At 34.7% G+C, this 25,697-nt stretch overlaps 1 protein-coding gene across 4 annotated transcripts in view; it reads left to right on the plus strand.

Annotated features, from left to right (window-relative positions):
- The window catches only part of csmd1 (CUB and Sushi multiple domains 1), a 413,944-nt gene that overhangs the window by 349,034 nt on the left and 39,213 nt on the right, over positions 1 to 25,697 (plus strand). For 2 of the 4 annotated variants that reach the window (XM_023332533.1, XM_023332535.1), the window contains exons 44-58: positions 1,206 to 1,394; positions 2,020 to 2,197; positions 6,430 to 6,575; positions 7,334 to 7,417; positions 11,164 to 11,277; positions 12,634 to 12,750; positions 13,275 to 13,346; positions 13,875 to 14,021; positions 16,304 to 16,492; positions 16,730 to 16,915; positions 17,024 to 17,221; positions 19,991 to 20,164; positions 21,136 to 21,309; positions 21,509 to 21,682; positions 24,958 to 25,146. In XM_023332533.1, coding sequence (XP_023188301.1) covers positions 1,206 to 1,394; positions 2,020 to 2,197; positions 6,430 to 6,575; positions 7,334 to 7,417; positions 11,164 to 11,277; positions 12,634 to 12,750; positions 13,275 to 13,346; positions 13,875 to 14,021; positions 16,304 to 16,492; positions 16,730 to 16,915; positions 17,024 to 17,221; positions 19,991 to 20,164; positions 21,136 to 21,309; positions 21,509 to 21,682; positions 24,958 to 25,146 — 2,331 coding nt within the window. The remainder of the gene's footprint in view (positions 1 to 1,205; positions 1,395 to 2,019; positions 2,198 to 6,429; positions 6,576 to 7,333; positions 7,418 to 11,163; positions 11,278 to 12,633; positions 12,751 to 13,274; positions 13,347 to 13,874; positions 14,022 to 16,303; positions 16,493 to 16,729; positions 16,916 to 17,023; positions 17,222 to 19,990; positions 20,165 to 21,135; positions 21,310 to 21,508; positions 21,683 to 24,957; positions 25,147 to 25,697) is intronic. The other 2 variants (XM_023332534.1, XM_023332537.1) reach the window with 1 other exon arrangement.

Consider the following 25,697-nt stretch of genomic DNA (forward strand, 5'->3'; position numbering starts at 1 on the left):
ACTTTTATGTTTGAGGGGTGCCAAAATCCTTCTGCACATTGAGTAACACCCAATGACACCTGACAGCAATATTCTTTGGCAGGAGGCTGCAGCACACACAGAACCTTGTGATTACAACCCAAGCAGAGTGTACCTTCATTCCAGTGCCATTCTACATCACATGCAATCTCAGGTGTTTAAAGCTTAAGAGGTCGTGAAACTGCATATCTGTGTGCACACCTGTGCAACCGGAGCTGGATAAGTTCTCAAGCCAAAAATGTGACTGTAAACATACTGGGAAAATGTACCATACTCTACCATTTGAACCCAAGTGTGGCATATAAAAGCTTAAGGGAGCTCTAATTCTAGTTATAGGCATTGGCACTCTGACATTGCACTGCTGATAAGTGCATTTTTCAACACAAAAATTAGGAAAGTTGTTCCTGGAGTTAGTTGAAGTCAAAATGTTGGTTGTAATATCCAAACTGTAAGCTCTATTGCTTCTACAAGCATTTCATCTGGCCTACATACAGTATATCCAAACTTCTGCTTACTTCTTTTCTAAAATTCATTTTATACTTTTGAATTTCCAAATACTAGCCGTAATAGTTCGGACTAGTTTGTGGATATTGTTTTAATATCACATTGTTCCACATATGGTAGTTTGTGGTAACACAGACTATTCTGAAAATGTTTTCTGCCTGTAATATGTCATCAGATTCTTCCTAAGTTTTAGATCCTACTTTTACCAAACATGCTTTCTGTGATTCAGACGACTGCAGAGCACTAGAGACTGTGTTTAAGATGACCTTGTGTGAGTTGTGAGAGTTCTTTCAAGTGCTTTTAGGTACCACTCGTTATGTCACCCTTTGTGGTAGCAAGGACTTCAATGTCAGTCACCTCCTTGTACTGTGAAAGGCACATTTAATGGAAAGGCTTCACTTGCCATGACACCCATGAAGAGAAAAATATGCCCTTAATAGACACGCATTTCCTGGTATTTCCTCAAGCAAGTGCTGACATGTTATGCACATCTGTGCACATAAGAGAGAAAAGTTGCTCTTAGTACTTGTTGTCTAATATGTGTATGTTTATCTTAACTATCTGCTTATTAATCAGTAGCATATTTTTTGTTCCGATGACCAAAACCAAGAATAATGTGAAGTCAATTGCTACTATTTCTGTGGTAACTTTTCTTTCTATGTTCTATCTTTTTTTATCTTTAGCTTATCAGCTTCAGAACTGCCAGGATCCTTCTCCTTTCCCAAATGGTGACATTATCAAAAGTGACTACAGTGCTGGACAATCAATAACCTTTCAGTGCTACTCTGGTTATGTTTTGATTGGACACAAGGTGCTAACGTGCCTCCATGGGACAAATCGGAAATGGAATCACCCCTTTCCCCGTTGTGAGGGTAAGAAAAACTGGATTAAATCAAACTCAATCTAAGTGAGAATTAAATTTCAGCTGTCTACCACATTCATCTTTGAGGAAACTATAACTCATTCAATATGTTCTTTGCAGTATTTCAACGTGAACATGTCTTTAGTGCCAAAGTTGTAATAACAACGTAATTTCATAGGTTCCTTTCACTTTAGATCTGTGTGGTGGGTTTTGTACAGGGCTTGGTTTATTTTCTGGGTAGTTGTCTTTGTTCACAAGTCTGGAATCTCATCCAGACTTTGGTCCAGACCAAACAAGCAAGAACCTGGTCTACCTGAAACCGTCTAAGAATGTGGAAACAGTGCAATTAACACTCTTTCATTAATTAAGAAGGTGTAAATATATATATTTTATTTCTAATTTGTTTGGAGCTAAATAGAGTTGAACTTTGATGGTTTAATTTTATAAATTAACCTTTGAATTTTCCCTGTTTTGTTCTTGAGTCACTATGGAAATGGTTGCTTGTGCCTCAGTCACAAAGAATGATTTCAAGATTAATCATATACCTCACCTTCTGCAGTTTAAAAGTAACTTCTGTCTCTTCGTTCTTTTTTCAATTTTTCAAACTGACAGTCTCATAATTCTGCTTCTTACAGCTCCTTGTGGATATAATGTGACAGCTGAGAATGGGACCATCTATTCACCTCAGTACCCCAACGAATACCCCAACTCCCAAGACTGCAGCTGGCTCATCAGCGTTCCCCATGGCCACGGGGTTTACATCAACTTTACTTTGCTGCAGACAGAGCCAGTCACAGATTATATTGCTGTCTGGTAAGTCTTGGGAAATTCACACTCATTCATAGCATTCACTCACACTACATACAGAAAAGGGTGGATGTATTGTTTTCATCATACAGTTTTTTGCATCACTGACAGATCTGTTTAGGATGTATTCACCCATTCCCTGTTCAGCTGTAATGGACATGCCGCCTGATAGAATCTAAATTTTCTTAAACTCGTGGGATGCACTCAATGTTCTCTAACCCCACAGGATGTCTAATACTGGTTTTCTTTATTATTTTTCATCATATGTTACTGAGAGACTATCTTGGCTTTACAACGGCATGCACCAGAATTGTTTTAAGTCTAGTGGAAAAAAACTATTACCAAGCACTGTTCAGGTAAAATCACCCAATCAGGTTTATTTATGAATTGTGCACAACTTGGAGAGCTCGTAGGACAATCAATAATGAAGCAAATCTGGATGAAAAGCTCTGAAATGCAGAGACAACACATGAGTTTTATACCAAGGATAAAGGCTCCAAAACAAGGGGTGAGGCAGTCTGGTTCTAGTGCAGCTGTGGAAAACAACTCCCAACTTTCTACGTGTAACCCAAATAGTTATATTTTGGTGGGACTGTACAGGAACTTAGAATAAACATATAGCAATACAACTAGCAGATGTGACCTTATTATCATTTTCCACTTCAGTCTCAAACAATTCTTTGTAAAATGATATGATGTTTAAATTAGTGTAATGTTTATAGCAGATGTTACATGTCCTTAAACCTAATACATAGACATGTGTACACTCTGCAATCAGTATATAACCTCTACTGCTGTAAAGATGGGATTCAGTGTAGAGGCAAGAGTGCAATACAAGGACTGCGAGAGTAATGCATTTACAATGGGAACACTGACCAATTCAATCTAAGTCAGCACTATGCCCAGATGTAGGCCCAGAGAGGATTTGGGAACTCTGAAAGTAATGATGAGAGTCAGTGGGGTTTGGGAAATGTAATGAATGGAGTGGCAGATCTGGATTCACACATCGAACAAGACTCAACTGGATCTGACAAGATTGCAGAGCGGCTAGGCTGTGCATCATGCACAGCCTGTCAACATTCGAGATGAGCAACAGATTTATCAGAAAGGAAATTAGGATTGAGCAGGTGTTGTAAGTTTGCTTTTAGATGCGTGACTTGATACTTGGCTTTTATTTTCAGGTTCAAGCAATGCACTCTGGGGAGTAAGTAGCTGCAGGCGAAGGGGGAAGCAATGAATTCACACTTTGTGGCTTCTGGTTTTTCAATCTGGCCAGCTCATAGAACCTTGCATTTAGCCATGGAGAGGCTCTGCACTGAGTTATTTCGCTGCTGCAAATTGATTTTTATGATTGATGTGTTTTTTGGTACATTTCATTTGGAACTAAATTATGAAATTGCATCCATATATGGACGCCACCAAAAGAGCTCGGTAATGTGGGATGAGTACACACATGATGGCTCAGTCCTGCTGTATTTCATGAATATATTTGGAAGCTACTGGGGGCTGACACTTGAGAGAGGAGAGCTTTTCGCAGACCCAATGGAATGCCATCACCATCATCCCTCCAAGGTTTTAGACAGATTTAGAGGTCCTGGCGCAAAGGCCCACTGCATTTGCAATTATTTTTATGTAAACAGAATCAACTGGCAAAGATACCTAATATTACAATCAATTATCTACTGCTTTTATTTTCAATATGAGTAATTGATCTTGACAAACATAAATGTACTTTTCATGTGGAAGGTTGGCACTCAGAAGACTTGTATCCAATTTCGATATAGATTATGTGCACAGACAAAATATTTTCTAATAAACATAGCTTCTGTAATGGGGATTTCTAACGCATTAAATGCGTTAGAAAAACAGAGAAGTAAGAACACATCTAACTCGGAAATTAAGATGTGGAATGCTGCTGTACCGTGATTTGACATTTTTTGAAAAGTTTTCTGATTACAGGTACACTTAAAGTCTGGCACGAAAGTATGGCATGTATGAGCATTTTAATTTTAAATCTTTAATTGTTAAATCTTAAAATATATTAGGGATGGTCCAAAAAAGGTGTGTTACAATTTTAAAAACTTAAGTTTAAATGATTATTTTTTTAAAATAAACTGGCTGAGTAGGTTACATAGAATGAAATCTACTTATGCATTCAAAGATTTTTGTTATGATTTTAACTGAACAAATTCTTTCAACAAATTTAGCAAAACTGCCAAGCTTAAACTTTCATTATTCTTTCTGCATAGTGGATTTAATTTGGCTGTGCTTTATTACATCATGTTAACACAACACAGATGTGTGTCTGCCTTGTTTTCTCTGGAGTGTTATGTGACAGCATATGCATCCAGATGTGAGGAGCTGCTAACTGTCCCTGTGGTCTTTAACCAGTTGCATTTGGACTTTTGCCTAATATCAGTGAAACAGCACAGTAGGCAGCAGATCCAGGGTCACAGTATAAAGAAAAAACCAACAGTCAAAGGTCAAGGGTTGTCCATATATATATATATAGATAATATACATATGGACATATACTGTACATCTACTTTTTTATCCACGGTGTATTAGCCAAAGCATTCTTCAGGCATACAATAATTACATTATTTGATTATAATAAAGCCCTCTGTTGCATAAAAATAAAAAACAGACAAAACAATGACATAATCAAAATCTCTATACAATTATAATGTGACGTTCTCCTTTTATCATTGTAGTGTAGATTAGGAATCTTTTTTGCAAAATTATATAAATCTTAATGATAGAGTCTTTAAGATTCCACTATCATCTCTGCAAAACAAAAATAAAATCTTTGTTTTATGCTGCATCTTATAACCCTTATAACTCTGTGGTCATATTCCCTTCAACTTACCAATTCTGAACTGCACTGAGTATCAGCATTGATATATATATATATATATATATATATATATATATATATTTTTTTTTTTCTTTGATTTATATAAATACATTTATTTTGTTTAGCTATGTAGGGAAACAAATAAAACCACAAGATGTTGACTTTCCTTTCCTTTAAAGCAACTAAATAGCAGAATTTTAGAATGTTAAATGAGCTCCAACACCTTCAGAAGACTGAATTATTGAGGAGGCAAGAGATCCCAGGCCCTCCTCATGAATTAAAATTTTAAAACCCTTTTTTAATCCAATGGCATGTTCATTAAAGCCTAAAACTGGTCATTTAGAAACCATAGGAAATGTAACCTTTCAGCAACATTCAATATTTAATGAGTGAAGTAAAGCTTTTAATCTGTGTGCTTTGTTCAATAAATTTGTTTGAAATTGGTTTAAAAAATTGATGAAAAAATACAGGAAGTGCTGAAAGATTCTTCCTTCCTTTTTTGTTAACAAGCGTGTGGATTTTTCAAAGTTTTGTTTTTCTAATGCTGACTGTTTGGTTTATCTCTAATGCGCTAATTAAATCTGTCAAACAATGAAGCATATAACAAGAAGTTCACACTGATCTCTCTTGCTTACCCTTAATCTCCAGGCAAACAGTAACATAAATTGTATTTTGTTTTGTTCTTGGAATTTTATTCTTGTCAGGAGCAATTCATGTCAGAAGCAAAGTTTTTAAATATGTTTCACTATCAAGTAATCTGAAGAGGGGCTCTTACAGATAATGTTGGATATATAATATACATAGGATAACACTGAGATGACTTAAGAAACCTAGGAATTTAATAACAATGCTGAGAAAACTCAATAGCTTTAAAAGATAAGTTTTCAGGTGCCGTTTCACAGGAGACGTCCACTGAAACAACTAAACTGTTTACTATTAGCTGGAACTAAAACCATTAGCAGGAGCTAATGCAAAATCAAAACAATTTGGAAGATAATTAATGGATGCCTAAAGTGACAATGAAGCATCCTTAAGTCTTTGTAGTACACCCTTCTAATATATTTGAGAAAATATTTTGATCCCGATGCTTACCATAAACAGCTTGAGTTAGAAACAAGAGCACTTTGCAGTATATCCTTGTTTTCTGGGTTGGCATTTTCAAGCAGCAGCTACAGAAACACCAGTCTTTTTTCCCACTCTCTCCCCTTTAACCATTTTTTCATCCTCATTTTCATTTCCTCTTGTCATTTCTTCATTGCCTTCAATTTCAAATCCTAATTACCTATGGACCTCTACAATACATTTAATTCCTTTTAATGTTTGAGATTTGTTCTCTCCCAGTTTGAGTGTAAACTGTTTTTTATTCTTCTCGTTTTTTAAGGGATGGGCCTGATACATCTAGTCCCCAGCTGGGAGTCTTCAGTGGTAACACAGCATTAGAGTCGGCCTACAGTTCCAGCTCAAAGGTCCTGGTTCGCTTTCATTCTGACTTCTCTACTGGAGGATTCTTTATCCTTAACTTCCATGGTAAGTAAATGCTCCTACTTACTTACCTACTCCTATATATTATATTAATTTTTATTTTCATGTTTCTCTCTATCTGCCTGCCTCTCTGCCAAACTGTTTACTTAACTGTCAACGCACTGAACTTGATAAAGTCAGATTTACTGGTTTTCAATATAGTCCCTGTAGAATTTATCTGTTGTTACTGTTTAAAAATAACCATTTTAAATCATGTTATGTTAGAGGCACAGATTCGGTCAAATTTTGTGCTCCAAGTTTTGAGAGAGGTTGTAAACTCTCTTGATCTCTGTTTTCAATTAAGATGATGTTCTGCTGCTACTTTATCAGCTTACAAAGATAAAAACACATTTGTTGTTATGTTGGGCAGATTATTTTAATTATTTAAATATTTATTTAATCACTTTATTCTGACTACGTGAGCAGTAAACTAGGTTACGTTATTATTAATATATTGACAAATCGTTGTATCTATATCCCTTTAATAGTAATTTTGTGACTGCATGCTGTGATAAACCTAATCTAAACTAAATATTGGATCAGATCAAATATCTATAAGAACAGCGCTTCTTTGGGATTTTTGCGGTGTCTATGACAACAACATTTGGAAAATAAAAACACATGAATAAAAATAGTAATCTTTTACAGGGATTGCACAAAGGTTCCCACACTTTATTAAAGAAACATATGCACAGTAATGTTGCATATTTTGTTGCTCTGTAATCTGCCACATAAGATTTTTTTCTACCTTTTTTTCCCCCCAGCTTATCGTTTGAAGAAATGCCCACCTCCTCCTATTGTGGAGAATGCAGAGATGATCTATGAAGATGAGGACTTTCACATAGGTAGTAGTCCTTAGAGATGTTTTTTTTGTATCCAGGATTTACTAGAAACACTTGCATTGCTCTTACTTGAACTGATAATGTAAACGATAAAAAATATATACATACAGTGAATTCTAAATTAAATTGTGCTGGTCACTTTTCAGATTAAATCACTTTTATCGGCTGTATTTGATCTGATACACACGCAGTGAGATTACAACCAAATATTGTACACAGTCGGACTTGTTGTGACTCATTTTCTCCAGATTTGTTATTGTAAAAAATAATCACGATACTTGGTAAATACCATGCATAATCTACAGAAGATGACAACAGTTGTTATTTTTTTACTACTCCACAATTGCTATTATAATACAAAGTGTCCCTCTGGTTCTGTGGCTTCTCAGTTAAAGAAGATGCAGAGGCATTAACATGAGTACCAGGGGATTGTCCTCATTTAGACTGGCATATTTAGAAAAATGAAACTCACCGTTGTCTTAGATGTTTCTTTATTTTTACCATAAGAGGAGGAAATGCAGTTAACCATCATCAGGCACACAGAGGCATAAAGTTTAATCTATTTCAGCATTTTGTAATTCACACCATACCTCTTTTTTTCTAACCTAATTATTGCGAGAGCTTTAATCAGAATCATCACCATGAAGGAGACCAAGTGTTGCACCAAATAGTCTGAGGATACAATTCGTTGTAATCTACAAGTTAAGTTTGGCTGAATTAGTTATCAACAAACATTAAGGTGGTTAAACTGCATTGGAGAAATGATCTGTTTGGAAGGACTACATACCATTTTGTAACCTGCATCTTAGCCTTGTTGATACAAGAGTGAATGCTCAATCAGCTGATGAAAATATATTTAATTCATGCTAAGAGGCTGAAAGGCATTAATAATGTTTTTTCTGCTAAAGAACAAGATTCCTATCAGTTATCTGCCAGTTTACTTTGAACCAGGCTGAATTTATGCATGTTCATAGTTTGCCAATTAAATATTCTGTACTTACTTACAATACTAACATGAACTAGTACTAGCTCCTTCATTTTTAACAAATACAGCTCAAAACATTGTTTAGATAATGACATCTTTTGCCAATTAGTGTTTGTCAGTTCTGTTTAATTTTATGCTGCTCTCTTTGCTTACATAACATGTATTTACATTTCTAATGACCAATGAAATGAAACCAAAATGGGTTTAAAATTTGGATCAATAGTTAATTACTTTGATTTAAGACAAACTGAAAGGCCCATTGTGAATAGTTTTGGATTTACTAAATCTAACAACACACCTTAGGAAGTTTAACTCCACCCTAGCAACCTTCTGATTAAAAGACAAATCTGCCTTCTGAGCTACTGGCTTTCTGTATCTGAATTGCTCTTTCCATGACCTGGTGCCCTACGGTGAGTTTAGCCTAACATGCCACCTAAACACAACCTCCCAAGCTGCTAGACATTTACTTCAGGAGGCTGAGTCTTAAAGCTCTAAGCATTAAAAAAGATATTTGACAGCCCATCACTCGACTGTTGAGACAGCTGAGGTCAGGTCAACACCCCTATGGTCACATGTTGAAAAACCAAAAGACTGAAGAGGGTTTTTTTTCCAGGGGTTTCCCTGTTTTTATCAGACAACAGTCTCACACAAACATCACATAAATTTAAGACATGATATTGCTTTGAGAAGCTCAAACAGTCTCTAAAGGGATTTGTTTAATATAATGTCTTTAGTGTACGTAGATTGAGGTCTGTTAAATAAATGCTGGGTTTTCTATGAGTGGAGTTGATCTATTAAATTGACTGAAGATGAACTAAGATGAATTTTTATTATTGAAATATAACTTCAGATTTGTGTAATTTTTGTATAAGTTGACTTAAAAAATGAGCTATTATGGAACAATTTTCTAAGCTACAGAAAAGTAATTGTTAGGGATGCACAGATATGAAAATTAGGACCTGTATTGATCTCCAATATATTATTATTGTTGTTATCATTTTATTTTCATTACTCGATTAATCATCAAAATAATCTGCAGATTAGTTGATTAATAAAATGTTGGTTCACAAAAGCCCTAACTCATTTTTCATGGCACTGATTGTGTGCATCCCTGGTAGATTGTAAGTGCTACCTTCTCATACAGTGGTGCTAAGGTGGTTTTCACTTAAACTACAAGAAATAATATATAGTTATATGTATTTTAAGTGAGAGAGAAAGAAGGAGAGAGAGAAATTCAATATTGTCTGTGTTGCTGGATGAAAACAAATTCAATCAAAGTAGGAATTAAATTTCAGCTGAATATAGGGCTACTTCAGAATGGCTCTTGGTGACTATGTCCACAACTAATAGAAACAAGTGAGGTTTTTAGGTTTTTAAATATAGTTGATGTAATAGGATGGGGTTTTAACAGTTAGCTGTTTATATGGAGTTTCTCCATAGAATTTCTCAAACTGATTTATACAAGATTTATAGAATAATGCACTTTTTTCTTCTTTAGGCTCTTTCAACAGACTGCAAATTATTCATTCTATTTTAGTGCTACAAACGTTTCCCATACTATGGAAATAAATCACTTAGCTCCAACAAGACTTTGGATTTTTTTCTGTCTTATTTTAAAAGTGTTAAGTCTTTCTTTTAAACTAAAATTTAAAAGTAACATTCATACTAAAATGTATACATTTTTAAGTAGGAAATGTTGAAAAGCTTGACATATAATTTTTCTTCCACTTTCAGTATCTCTTGAGGCATCAAAGTCAGTTTGCATTTGTGTCCTTTAATTAGGATCTCACATTTTAACATGATTGAGAATTGCATGTTGCCAGTTTGTCGTGGGCCTACAGTTACACAAACAGTTCTTTTCGAACCCCCACTTTGGGCTGAAGGGAAAATCCCACACACATCCTGGAGGAGGAACAGTTCAGGAAAGCATTACGTCAGTAGTTGCAGTGTTGGCGACATGTTTTGGACCAGGAAGCATATTTTTCTCAGCAAAGTTGTGCAAAACTTTAGATGAGATAATGGTTTATGCACGTCAAACAGTGCTAAGCAGGCAAAAGGTTTTTTTTCTTTGATGTTATAAAGGTATAAATCTTTAAGCAAGCTCAGGGCTAAAGTGAGTGTTCGTGTTTGTTTAGTTCAAACAAAGTTTGGTCTGAGTCTTGTCAAAAAGGTTTGAAATATATATAGAATTGAATCTACTGGAAGGCTTTTGAGAATCCAAACATGTCAAACTGAACTCTTGAAGTTAAAAAGCATCAGCAATCAGAAGGAAAATAAGAAAGAAGAATTGGTCAATTAGAAATTTTAAACATACTTTAAAGAAATGCAAATATTTTAGAGTTTAAATGTAATATATTCATTTCAAGCAAATCTGTCGTTTGTCATCGAACAAAATAAAGTCTAAATATGTTTCAAGGCGTCTATAAAAGCCATTTTAAAACTTTTTCTTAGTATTTGTGGAAATGTTGATCTGTGTGTACAAATTATAGTCTCGAATCCTTCCTTTAAAGCATGGAATAAATAAATTATTCTTCTGTTTTTATTCTGGGTATTTTTTTTGCTTTCTTTGCGAGATCTTAATTGGACAGAATGGTTTATTTCAATATTTTTTTTTGTTTGTTTTTCGTTTCACTAATAAAAAAATCTGAAAATCAGCAATAAGCACAAATGTTCAAGGTACTTAAATCTAAAAAAAATAAAAGTTGTTGAAATAATTAGGTAATGTATTTTGGTGACCTAAAGAATCTTTTTATTAATTTTTTTTTAGGAGATATTGTGAAGTATCGCTGCCTACCTGGGTACACACTGATTGGAAAAGCAGAGCTTATGTGTAAGCTTAATTCCCACTTGATTTTTGAAGATCCACCCCCAAAATGTCAAGGTAAGGCACAGTATATATAAAACTCTGCTTTAATATGTTGGAAATTAAGTGTATTTGCCACTTGATGTTAATAGTAAGGTAGAAAAAATTGGGGTTCCTGGAAGAGTTTCTGTGCAATTCTATTAATAAAGTCACATATTAAAATCAAATTTTGATTGAAATCTGTATTATTTTATAATGGAAGCATCTCTGTGTACTTATTTTTGTGCCTATAAAACTAATTATTATAATTGGTATCTGAAGTCCCTATGAGATAAATATAAACTTCTTCATGCTAGTTTTTATTGATTTATTTATTTTTGCCTAATAAAGAAACACTGAACAGGTTAATTCAGAACTTAAGTAGTTAATGTGAAAAATGTTGTAACATGTTAGATTTTAAACTTATATCAAAGCTTTAGAAGAGAAATTTGTTATCCAACCAAGTCTGGGAAGCGTAGTGGAGTTAGACCTGAGATAAATACTGTGATTTCTAAGTGACTGAAATGAGCATTGAGCATTGAAAAGGTACAGATCCCTCTGTTAAAGTAATAGAAAATAGTTTCATATTGTAAAAACAACTCTCTTATGAGAAGACACAAAAAAGCAAAAAAGACATTTTCCTCTAAAAGATAAAGTTGCAAAATGTGAGTAAAGTTTGTCCTTTCACTGATCTTGCAGTTGCTTAAGGCTATTGACAATAAATAGTAACATATAGAGTCAGTGGTTTTTAGATTTTTTGCTAGAATGCAAATATATTATTTTAATCCTAGAGAAGTTGTTTTCTGAACCTAACAAAGTACTTTTTAAAGACAAACATAACCAGTGAAGTGTTAAAAACATGTTTTAGGTGTTTGGATTCAGGTATTGACAGATATGCTATCTCGGCTAAAGTATATCTTGTTGTATATGCATATATTGTTTGTCTTCTCAGTTCTCTTTATTTTTCTCTCTTTCTGCAAGTGTAGAAGTAGACTCAGGGTGTTGTAATCTTTTTATCCTTCCATCCCTTTGTTGTCTCCTTTCCCTTTATATTTTTTGCCTTACCTCTCTGCGTTTTTTCTCTTTTTCTCTCATTTTTTCAAAACTCCATGTCCATTACATATGAAATATACCCAAAAAAATCTTAGTTTTTTTAGACATCAACTGAAGCAAATGCTGTTGTGCTCCACCTTTGAAAGCAAATCTCCTTGACCTTTGAGTACCATACTGCCAAACAGAACCCACTTAAAAACACAAAAAAGAATCTTGTAATTGTAAGTGGATGGTAGTTATTTTCTTGTGTGTTTGATTGTGCTAGGTTTTGTATGTTTTCTGCCTTTTTTGGCATTCCACAGCTCACATTACCAATAATTTGCACTTTTTTTTTTTATCCAGCTCAGTGCCCAGCAAATGAGGAGAGGTTTTCATCATCAGGAGTCATACTAAGTCCTGGGTTTCCTGGCAACTATCCCAACAGCCAGACTTGCTCCTGGCTCCTTCGTATGATTCCAGGTAATGAATTTGATGGCATTCTGTTTTCTGAATATGATTGCGTAGTTAGTGTAATCTGGGATTAGGCTACTGTAACATCTCTACCCTTTTTCCTGTCTGGCTAATTTAGCTTGTAGGTGAACAGCAGCTAAAAGTAAATTGCTAGTGTCATCTGTTATTTTTGGTTTCATTCCCACCCATAAAAAATGAGGATGTTTTCTGCAGCTCAAGTACAATAATTGATAAACTGCCACGTCTTTCAGACATCACAAGGGGCATCCCTGACAAACCCCAGCTCCACTGCCAAGGCACAGATATGAATAAGGTCCTTAGTGGTCTGTGTAAAAATAACATAAAAATAGACTCAAATCCCAGATAAGGCTTACATGCGTCTATTGTTGGTAAAAATCTTCTTTTTGTCGAGGGATGAATATAAAGTGTGTAATATGTGAATTAGCTTTGCTTGTATAAACAGTGCACAAACAATTTTAAATTGCTATACACATCTTGTTCATGCAGTCTAATACATTTGTCTTGTTTTCCAGGTTACACCATAAATATCTATGTAGAGATGTTCCACAGTGAGAAGCAATTTGATGAACTGGAGATTTTTGATGGTATGCAACTGTCTCACCACTATTTGTTACACATAACATCAATATACATAAAAATGCCCATTGGCAGTAAGCTTTAATTCATTTTTATTCATGAATGATAACACATTAGATACACAGCTCTTCATTTCCTTTCAGTGTTCTGATTGAATTTGAGCTTTTCTAATTGATCTACTATTGCTAAAATAAACAAAGTGCCCTCAGATGTTGATGAGTAAACACAAGTTAAACACGACACCTAACACATGAATATATGAACAAACAGTTCCTAGCAGCTTGGTGATATTCTGAACACGGACTGAACAGCTTTGTTCACTTCTTCCAACTGCAGGAAGACTACAATTCTAAAACAATGTCGAAAATCAATGCCGAAAGAATTTAAAGACTAAAGTCTAAACACAGTCTCTCAATGGCAATGCTATACAGTGGCAGACACAATACAAAAAGTTCCTATTTCTGTATATTGTAGATATCCACCAAGATAACAAGGAATTTCATTCTAAACCCCTGTATATGTGTGCTTCTTCCCAGGATCATCAGGACAAAGCCCTTTGCTTGTTGCTCTCAGTGGTAACCATTCCTCTCAGCTGAACTTCACGTCTAAAACAAACCAGCTCTATCTACGATGGTCTACTGACCATGCAACTAACAAGAGGGGATTCAAGATACGATACTCGGGTACAGCCAGCATCTTTATATTTTCTTTCAGACATCAGCAAATAATCAGATGTGAAAGATTTCATATTTCTTTGTTCTGCTTTGTTCAGTACTGCATTTGGAGCTTTTGTACATCTTTTTCAAAAACAGAAAAAAAAACTTTATCATGTTAGTTTCATTCATTGTGAGTCTTGGATGATTGATTTAATGACTTGATTAAAACGAAGTGTTACTTTGCTTTACCATATGTCACAATAGGAGTCTCAGTTTTCAAGGTGATAGTTCATATCCCATCTGGATGATTGACAACTACCTACTCTGCCCTATCTGCTTTCTCAGAATCTAGGAACATTTATGCACTCCTCATAGTTCAAAAGATTGCTAATTTCTCAGACTAGCATTAATAATGATCTCCTTCTCATGAGAATAATGTTTTAATGGTAGAGTGAGCAATGATCATTTAGAAAGCATTCTTTTGAATGCATTATTACATATGAAAGAGAGTTAATAGCTTTGATTTATTAATGCGTGTTAGACTGTGAGTGGCATCTTAAATTTGTACAAATTCTTTTAAGATTGCTGATCGTCTTAATGATAAAATGTAATTTACAGTTACACAGATCTTAAAAATAATGGAGGAAATAAAGTTGATGGATTTTTAATCTATAGTTTAAATTGGTCAGCAGTCTTGAGTACTGTTCCCCACAGTGCTGTAATGGACTGATAACAGCGACACAGAGAACAAGGATTTATGGTTGAGATATTCCACTTCATATACATTATTAATACCCTGGTGTGCTGAGGTAAACAAATCAAAGTATATAATGCAAATACATGCTAATCACTTTTGGCTTCCTGCTTGGTAGGTTGAACTGATCAGAATGACGTTTGATAATAGCCGCTGTATTTTCATATATTACATCCTTTTACATCCTTTGACTTTGCTTCCACTGCTAAATGGTGTTAATGTTCTTGAATGTTCATGTCTGTGTCCAGTGATCCTCCTGAAACACAGCAGTGGAGTGATCAGTGTTTGTTTCATCTATCTTTATTAGAGTTATTTTTTTATTTGCTTTGTTTTTTTCTATTTTGTTATTGTTTTTCAGACTCCAGTTCATTCATAGAGCCTTTTGAGCAACCTATGAATAAATCTGGAAGTATATAAATACTTGAATTATTTAGAGAACAAGAGAAAAATGGCTTAAAATTGTCTTTTGTGTTCTTTTTGTCATTTGGAATTACAAGTGGCTTTTAGCCTCCATCTTATGGTTAGACAGTTTCTATTTAAGTAAGTTCCTGAATTCTACAGACAGTGATCAAAGTTAATTGAATTAGGGAGACTTAGGAACCTTCTTACTTTATTAAACTGAATCCCTAATTGAAAACATATTGTATTTCCTGTAACATTAAAATTAGTTTGTTGGGAAATATTTTTGGATCAAAAACAAATTAAAAATCTAAACAGATATGCAAGAAGATAAATACTTTTTTCATAGTACTAAATGCTTTCATATTGTTGTCAAAAATGTTTAGCTTTTTTTTTTACTAGCCACATTGGACAAAGTGAAATTTGGACATTTTAAAGACTATTTAAACATCACTAAATTGTTCTTTTTATTGTACTGAAGTCCATAAAACTAGTTGTTATTATTACAAGTATTGCCAACAATTTTCTTCTTTTCATGGGAAAATATACCTGACTACCAAACGTTTTAAGGTAGTATGTGTCAAATGGACACATAGATGGTAGAACCAAGATGAATGATATTTTAAGACTTGTACCATTACTGGATGAAATAGTGCAATAGTAGTGTAATAATGTTTAAAAAGAAAAAAGCAGGTAATGAGAGTTAGACACACAGTTGGGATGACAAGTTTGTAGAAATTGTGGGGTGTTATTTCACTGTACTGGGCAGCTCATTTCAAGAAATATATCTGAGAGAAACGGTGACCCCATTAGGTAAACAGGAGACAAAAGTGGGCTATCATAATTCATCCAACTGTTCCGTACTCAATCAACTTTGCATTTTCTTTGTTCTGAGAACAAACCCATTCTATTACTCAAAAATAATTGCTCTATTATACGGTCTGTCACAGGTTTTTAAGTTCTTGTAAGTTGACTCAAGTCACTGTAATGCTTGCACAGGCAGAGATAATTTATCGTGTTTTTTTTCTCTCAAAATCCCTCTTAAAATTAACAGGCGCTCTTGATAATTATTTTCAGCATCAGGCTGGTAATTGCTTCAATTTCTTGTGAATTCATATCATTTTTCCCATCTGTTTTTCTCGTTCTCCGTTTCAAGCTTCTTATTGCAGCATTAATGAGCCTCCATTAAATGGTGGTGTAGTCAACCGAACGAAACTCCATCCAGGTAGCAGACTTCAGTTCTATTGTAACCATGGTTACCGCCTGGTAGGCTTAAGCAACGCCACCTGCAGGCTTGATTCTACTGGGCTTTACCAGTGGGACACACCTGCACCCGTTTGTCAAGGTAGGCAGCCAAAAGAGGTTTTTAAAGATTTAATTTGTTTATCTTGAGTAAATATCTTTCAATATCTCAGTTTATCTTGAGTAAATATGTTTTATTTGGTATGAATTTTAGTTATTTATGTCTTCTAATGTTCTGCCTTGTACCATTGAGTTGTATTCTCAATCCCGTTGTACTATTTCAGTGCATTGACGATAAAGGCTTTCTATTCTATTTCTGTTCTATTTTTCCTTTTTGTAGCGGTTTCATGTGGAATACCTCAGACTCCTGCCAACGGCAGCTTCCATGCATACCACTATAATGTTGGTAGCCAGGTCACTTATGAATGTAATTATGGTTACCATCTTGACCCTGGTGCTTCTGTGTCAGCTGTGTGTTTGGAGGATGGCAGCTGGAGTAACACAGGTTCATTTCCCCGTTGCCTGCGTAAGTGATCCTAACCAGAATTCACCTGTCTATAAAATTATGCTATAATTTCAATCTCTGTTTTCACCTATGAAACATTTCTCTTCTTTTTACCTCCTCCCACTACAGCTGTGCGCTGTTCCAGCATTGAAGGCGTCCTGACAGAGCACATGACCTATCGCCTGCTCGTTGGTAGGCTGGGTGAGTTTGGTTCCACTGTGATGTTGGAGTGCTCAACAGGCTTTTATTTGGGTGTCGGGCATCGAACTCTCCGCTGCCTTGCCAATGGGACCTGGGAAGGATCGGATGACCCAGCTGCGTGCAAGAGTAAGTTTTCAGCCATATTGACTCACTTATTCATGAGAAAGTATACACACTAGGCCACTTGATTTTGAGATTTTATTTTTGATTGTGACATAGTTAAATATTACAGGACATAGACCGTTGCATGAAGTACTTTAAAGTAAAGAAAGATGTATTTTTGTACACATTTTAAATTTAAATGGGTTTCAGGTTTTTGTTTTAATAAAAACAAACAAACAGGTTTACAGATTGCACACTGCTGAAAGTTCCAAGAGAGTTAGGAATCCCAGCAGAGAAGCCATGATTGCACACCATTGCATAATCCTATAGCCATCTAAGAAAAAAAATGGTGGCAGCAAAATCTTTAATTTGAGTAAGTGCTTACAAAACTAAAACTTAATTAGTTATGACTAGTAAGAAGAAATGAGACCAAAAAAATGTTGTCTACTGTGATAGATTGCTGGCAATTTGCAAACTTCTCATAGCAAACTGTATTTCCAAAAAGCTTAAATTCAGGCTGCAGTCAGGTAGCTGATGTCACTTCTACTCCCGTTCTGAGGAGCATTGCTACCCTGATCTGCACAAATTTAAAATGTGCACAGGTGTGTGCCAAGACTCGGTTTCCTCAGGACAACTTTATGGAGAGAATATGTTTTATTAGCAAAGAGTGAATTGATTGTACAAAACGTAGAAGTGAATATACCAAAAACTACCAAAACTACCTAAAGCCTCATTGTTCCACACATCATCAGTCTGGACTTTTCTTTAAGTTTTAATTGTATTAAAGTGTTGCAGCAGTCAGGTAATTCTGAGGACACTGTGATGTCATTCAAACTCTGTTACCAATGTCTGATGGCGGCTGCAGCTAAAACTTGGTCTCGTTCCTTTGACTTAGACACAAAAAGATAGGTTGCTAATATTAGTAGTGATAAATATTATAACGCAACATGTTTTCCTAATATCTGCATGGCCAGATATCTTGATCATTGCAGAAACTGTGGGCTATGTTCTGGTGCCTCAGCCATGTTTTGTTCTTTCCCCTGAAACTGAAGATCTTTAAAAGTTTTGTTTATTAATCCTATCACTAAAAGTGTTTAAATAAATCCATCCTAATTTTCTGATCCTAACCCACTTTTCCTGCATAGCTAAGCTTCTGGTAGAAGAATATATGTTGTTATTTTCTGTGTGATCAATAAGTATACACTCACAAAATTTGGCAACAAAACAATTTTTGTAAATGTATTTGTCATATTTGTTAGCTGGTGCTTGCCATCCAACCCCAGTACAGTACAACATAATCTCTGAAAGTTTAAGTAATTAATTCAGATTTTACTAATCTGCTTGCAAAAACAGAGGAGAGACCCAACTCTGATCTGTTAATGTGAGATGTATTACACAATTTTACTTGGCTATATGGCTCTAAGAAATGGTTTTACATCTTTAAGCCTTGTTTGTACTCTGTACTTAACACATAAAAAGCTGTCTATGTGACCTCAGTTAACAAGTTTTATGGTTGAAAAGAGCAGCTGTATGAAAGAAGAGATGAAAAAGACGCCTCATACATAGAGACACTCAAACAATGATGCAACAACATGAACAGGCGACATGCAGCACACTGAAAGAATAACACATGAATAAAACTGCATTGCAGTTACTTCCACCACCTGTCATGAATTAGTTATCAAAACAGCAAACCCACCCTGGAACAAGCAGACAGTTGGAAAAATCAGAGAAAGGTATTCTTCTAATAGGGGTACCTTCTGTTATTTTGTCAAAATGTGAGCTTTATGTTTTGGTGTGTTGGAATAACAATGCAGGAATTGTGTTTTTGAAAATAAAAGCTTATCCCAAAAGATAGATGCATTCTATATCAACTTGATAGCCTGTACATGTGTTTTTCTACTTTCTTCTCTACTTCAGCCTTCTGAGATATCAAGGGTATATGTGTTTCCAAATGCCTTAGGATATTAAGCATTGCCTTTTACCTTGGGGCAGTGATAACCGTTTCATGCAGAAGATAGACTGTGATTCCTAAATGTGATTTGCATGTTGGCAACCATCAAAGACGATTTTTTTCAAATACGAGTAGTATTCTGCAATGTGTCTTTGCTGCTTAGTTCATAAAGAAAAGCTTAGTGAGAACATTGTGACTGCGAAAACTTTCCAATGCAGAATTTCTTAGTGTTGCATAATACATGAATTGCTGATGATAAAGTGAGAGGAAAAATATTAAGGGGATTAAATTTGTTTAAGATTAAAACAGTGATTTATTTAGGTCAATTTTAAGTAATCTTTTTGTCTAAGTTGGCTACTAAAGCAGCTTAGGCAGATTTAGGAGAATTCCTAAAAGATGACAATAAGTTTGAAGACTATATTCTTTATAAATATGTTATTAATTTACTGCAGATAAGCAACTATGTTGAATAAATTATGGCAAGAGCATTTGAGCTGAGAATCAGAATAGCATTTCCAATTGTTTGGACAAAAAAGAACACAGGAATATAAACAAACCTGATCATTCAGTTCTGTTCAGTATCCAGTGTCTCTTCTCTTGTGGTCTGTTGTACTCCAACCACAAACAGTGTTGAGTGTCTTTAACAAAACAAAAATTTGCACATTTAGAGTTTTCAATGCTCTTTTCAGATTTATGTCACAACTGTGATGGCCAGATATCATGGCCATTGCAGAAACTGACCAATCATCCTTCAGCTCGTTTTGGGGTATCTCAAGGTGTTCCCAGGCCAAAAGGGATATGTAGTCCCTTTAGTGATTTCTGGGTCTTTCCCTTTTCAGTCATCTCTTGTGGGGAGCTTCCTACACCACCCTTTGGTACGAAACTGGGGACACTGACTACATTTGGAGCGACCGCCATCTTTATGTGTAACCATGGATACACACTAGTTGGATCACATGTGAGAGAATGTGGCGCTGATGGGCTGTGGAGTGGTGCAGAAACTAAATGTTTAGGTAAGATCCATTAAATATTGTTGAGTGTGTATTGTTTTCTGGTTTCTACTTGATCACATTTACATGAAAGCCTGATCAATAAAATCAATATTCTATTGAGTGTGTGCTGTGAATAATTATCAGGAAAGAGAAGACATATTGGGATTAAAATGTAGTGAGCAGTCAGAAAAATGTCAGAAGTATTATTCTCATTAAATGTTAACTTGGACCATTTTCATCATAGGTCTGTGATCCATAGAGAGGTTTTTTTTTTGTTTATGCCTTTAACATCTACTATAACCTTACTTACATCATTTTTTAGATGAGACATATAACAATAACATTTAATTGTGTTAGCTGTAGACTTGGTGTTTTTAAATTACCCTACAAAAGTTTCAAAATTCTGAAAAGATACATATTCAGCATTAATATGACATTATATTTAAATACAGACATTGACAGTTTAATTTTATATGTCTGTATTTGTAACATTGGTTAATTGTAAGAAACACATCTTTACTGTAAAATGCAATGTAAAACATTTTTTTAAATAGTCTTTATTTAAGACAACCATTTTTTTAAAATTAAAAGTAGTTTGTTTGTGATCCATCTTTTTAGAAAGGCATCACAGAAAGGTATATTTAATACTGCCAATTTATTCTTGAAATATTTCTCATTCCTCGAGTTAATTAACTCAAAATAGGGCCTTAGTATTTCAAGGTCAGTTCGAAAACACAAAAAGTTCTCATGTTTGTGATTTTCAGAGACCTTTTGTGCAACTGTAATTGCCAAATTCTTGAGCTAAGCTGTTGAAACGCTGACTTGAAAATGCACTAATGAGTTTCAGGCCAAAAAGTTATCCTCAAATATTTGAAGTGTTTTAAAGTTTTACCTTTGTGTGCACCAAGCAAACTTGAGATTTATTAAGTGAAAGTAAGTTGTTTTTTTTCTTTTCTTTTTCACTGTGGTATTTCAACGTGTGTCTCCTCCAGCTGGTCACTGCGACTCTCCAGATCCTATAGTCAATGGTCACATTAGCGGAGATGGCTCAAGCTACCGTGACACTGTGGTGTACCAGTGCATGTTGGGATACAGACTAATCGGCACATCTGTCAGAATCTGCCAGCAAGACCATCGGTGGTCCGGAACAACACCTGTCTGTGTCCGTAAGTAAACACATTCTTTCATTACTGCAAGATGTTGATAACTTGCAACTTTGTTAGGAAAAACAAAGAGCTAAATTAGATAAATGCCTCATTTTTTGCATTAAAAAATGAGGCATATGAAAGATGTGAAGTGGAGGATAACAATGCTTCACTTAATCATCTTTTTTATTGATTTTCTCATTTCCTTTGACTTGTTTAGCCATCACTTGTGGTCACCCTGGAAACCCAGCCAATGGGCGAACCAATGGCAGCGAGTTCAACCTCAATGACGTTGTCAACTTCACCTGCAATAAAGGTTACATCCTCAGTGGGAATGCCCGCGCTCAGTGTCGACTCAACGGACAGTGGAGCAACCCCTTACCTGTCTGCAAAGGTCACTTTCACATCACACAGCATTACGCAGCTGTTTGCATCCTAAAATATGTTTTCTTTTTATACCCTTCACAAATTAGGGAGATAGAATGAAAGTTATTTTGATGTTGTTATTGACAATTATATAATGAACATAACAAATCATCAAAAATTTAAATTATTTTATGTATTTGTTTACTTTTAATGCGTTATGTTTTAGGATTTTGTGACTCACCCTTTTAAAACATAAAGACCACTTCTGTATGTAAATAGAAAACCTCCACTACAATGGTTAGATTATACAAGAACAAATGCTTATTAAGAGAAGGTTAAATTTTGGACCTAATGTTAGAAGTACAATAAAATTTCTCAATCAATAAGAATTTTATTGTCTTCAAGCAGGATGGTAACCCCACAATTCATTCAAAATACTGTATTTATGAACCTGTATCCAAAAAAGAAAAGGCTTTGGAAATTCTAAAAAGAACATCAAAATGTTTTGCTTGGCTTGTTTTTTTTCCAACTTTATTCAAACTATGTTTGTCACCAAGTTTAATATGAAAACTGATTAGGTAAAATTCAGCAAACACACAATTACATATAAGTAGTTTGGTGGAAAAATTGCAGCAGATGTAAATGAATACAATTTGTAAACATTAAAACTCACATTTTTAGACTTCAAATTATTTTATATCCGTAGCTCAGAATTTCAGTTAAAAAATGAATAATACATACATCTCTTTTAAAATCATGGCATATCACTACTTATCAATGGAAAGTTTAGTGGTAAGAAAAAATGTTCTTTGCAAAGATATTTTCAAAAGCGATAACTGCAGCATTAAGAAGTCTAACCAAGGATTGAGTGCAAATCCTGGGCAGTGTACATGTGTACCTTTTTGTAGGCTGGCAAATTTGATTTAATATTATTTTTGTTGTTTTCTGAAATTAATTTAATTGTTTTTATTAGATGTCATCCAAAGCCACCGAACTTTGCAGAAAAAAAAAAACTACTACTGTTTTTTGAACCTGTTTAATAGATTTTTCACTTTTTTGTTTCATTCATTAATTTGTTTTCTATTACACATTTCATTAAACAGAACATATACTGTACATACAGTATATACACTCTTAAGCATTTAAAACACTTGATATCACCATGTCTCTTACATGGGCTTCCCATCAAAAGGTTTCTTCTAGCTTGCCATTTTTCATCCTCCCTGAATTTTTTCGCTCTTATTCCCTCTCTGCCTCCTTCCTTTTCTCCCTTTCTCACAGCAGCAGCTGTCAATTATGAGCCCGAAACTTTCTTGCTTCCCATAGGGCGCCAAACACACATACACACTCTTTCTCACACACAGCCATCTCCCCCATGGGCTTGGATTTTCAGTGAATGTCAGTCCTCCCCTGTGACATGTGGAAAATCACACTCTACTCCTATTGGACTGGCTTGCACCCAGAGAAGAGTAAGAGTTAAGAACAAAGAGCTCAAGAAAACCAAGCAGGGTGTGACAAAAGAGGAGGTTTAAAGGAACTGCAAGGACAATCTGAATTTGTAACACATTTTTTTTTTAGTCAGCACATTTAAGAAAATAGTGGGAAAGAAGAGGTTGATAGCATTTTTTTTAAATCTCTGGTAATACCACGTAATCGGTTCGCACAGAGAACATAGCACAGTGTGACATAGACAACAATAGGCAGACACTGCATTGACTGCCTCAAACAGTTGCAGTGAAACGTCAAGGTGTCTGCCATTTCGGGAGGAGAAACAGCAGGCAGGAAACCCTTAAAGTGAATCTGAGAGTTGAGGTTTAAGCCAGGATAAAAGGAGTTTTGCGTTTATGTTTCACAAAGAGATTTTACTTTTAAAACTGCAGGTTTTCTGTATTTGTAATGTTAAATCATTTCTTTTGCGACTTAAAGTTTGATCACTGAAAAGTGAACATCTTTTAGTGGTTCTCTCGAGAAGACAACCTAAATCCGGGTCAAGTGTTGATTCAGTAGAGAACTGACTACGAAAAGTTATATTATTGAAGATTCATTTGTTACTTTTATAAGTTAATTGCATATGGATGTAAAGCAAATGAAAACATATCATTTAGATTTCCTTTTTTGAAATCTAATGATAAAAAAATATTTAAGAAATAAATATGAACATTTAATTTAGGACAAATTAAGTAAATAAGCCCAATTACTAATACAATTTTTTTTTATTTATTAAAAATTTTTAAGCACTCCAAAAAATTTATATTAGTGTAATAAATCATGTGCACTGTAAGACTAAAAAGAAATTACCTTAAGCTTAAAAATATTTTTAAAAATTAAGTAAAAAAAAAAAACATTTGAAAATAATTCAATATAACTTATAAAAAATAGCAGCGTTGTTAGACATTAGTTCCCTCCCACATATATTTTTTAATGGTAATTACCATTTTAAGGTGTCTTGTGTTCTTATGTATATAGAAGACATAGTGCAGTGTGCTTTTAAAAATAGCTCCTTGCATATTTGGTACATTCGATGTACAAGTTATTGGTGTACATTTCTAAATTATAATATTTGCTGGCAAAATGCAATGCATTGTAGTTGATTTTTCTATTTCTACATAAAATCTTCTAAAGTTTTAGTCTTTATAATGCAAGTCTTTTAGATGTATCTATATTTTTGTTTTTAATATTAGGAATGTTATACAAAGGAAATGAGTCTAAGACATTAGACAAATTAACAATAGTAGCAATAAAATCTTTAAAACTATTCATTTTAGTTGAGAAAAGGTCACACCATGAACCGTCTGTTGTATACTCACAAACTGGTGAGAAAGGCCAGAAACATGATGTCCTGCTGGGATTGTGGTTCAGTCTGAGCCAAAGTTGTTTGGAGTAAATTGGCAAAAGAATCAGGCATGCAGGACAGGAAAACTCACAATGAGCAACAACAGAGGAGAAGCAGTAACAGAAAGGGTTAGAGGTGAACTATGTGGTGGTTGCTCCTCTCTACATAAAAATATAATACAGCAGTGTGGAAAAAAGTGTTTGCCCTCTTCCTCATTTCCTTTTTTTTGTATTTTTGTCACATCAGTGTTTCAGACCAATTAAATATTAGTCAAAGCCAAGACAAGGAAACACAAATGCATTTTTTAAATGGAACTGCTTATTAGTAAGTGAGAAACAATTTCAAACCTACATTGCCCTTTGAAAAAGTGATAACTCCCTAGTTTGCACCCTTTCAGGTATTAACATGTAATGAATAATTTCTGTGCATAAAAAATGTAGTCTGAATGAGAACTGTTTTGTCTGGTGTAGTGGTGAACTGTTCGGACCCTGGCCATGTGGAGAACGGTGTGCGCCAGTCCGGTCTGCGTTACCCAGAGATTTTCAGCTATTGCGTAACCGTGGTGATCCACTGCAAGAGAGGCTATTACCTTCTAGGCTCTGCAATCCTCACGTGTCAACACAACGGGCTGTGGGACCGACCAACACCTCGTTGTTTAGGTATGACCAAAATAAAACTTAAAACTGGTGACTGTTGAATCAAAGGGTCAGTTGAGCCACCCCCTGTAGCTTGGAAGTTGCAAAAAGCATTTTATCATGTGATCAAATGAGATGGTACAATTTTTTGAAGTCTGTAGATAATGTTTTATTTCTTAAGAAACTTTTTTCACTTTTAAAAGTCAATATAGTCTGTCATAAGTTTCATAAGAATTGTAGTTAGACCATGATACATATTTTAAAATGTGTTTATCTATCTCTTGTGCTATGTGTGAGCTACAACATGAGGTCATAAACTGAATATAAAAGTCTAGCATTTTAACTGTGGGCACAAATAAAGTTGAAATGGTAGCTTTGGGGTAAGTTGAGCCTCTGCCACGCTATGGAGTCTCAGCTTGCCAAGGACTCAGTTTTAGTACTTTCTTTCCAAATGTTATGTTTGCTTCCCATACCCACTAAAAAGATTCAATTTTTTGTTTTTGTTTTACTAAACAGTTGTTTAGTTGTAGCAACAACAAAAAGTTATTGTGTCTGATGAACTGTGGATGACAAAT

The sequence above is a fragment of the Xiphophorus maculatus genome, chromosome 4, assembly GCF_002775205.1.
Source record: "Xiphophorus maculatus strain JP 163 A chromosome 4, X_maculatus-5.0-male, whole genome shotgun sequence".
Classification (NCBI taxonomy): Eukaryota; Metazoa; Chordata; class Actinopteri; order Cyprinodontiformes; family Poeciliidae; genus Xiphophorus; species Xiphophorus maculatus.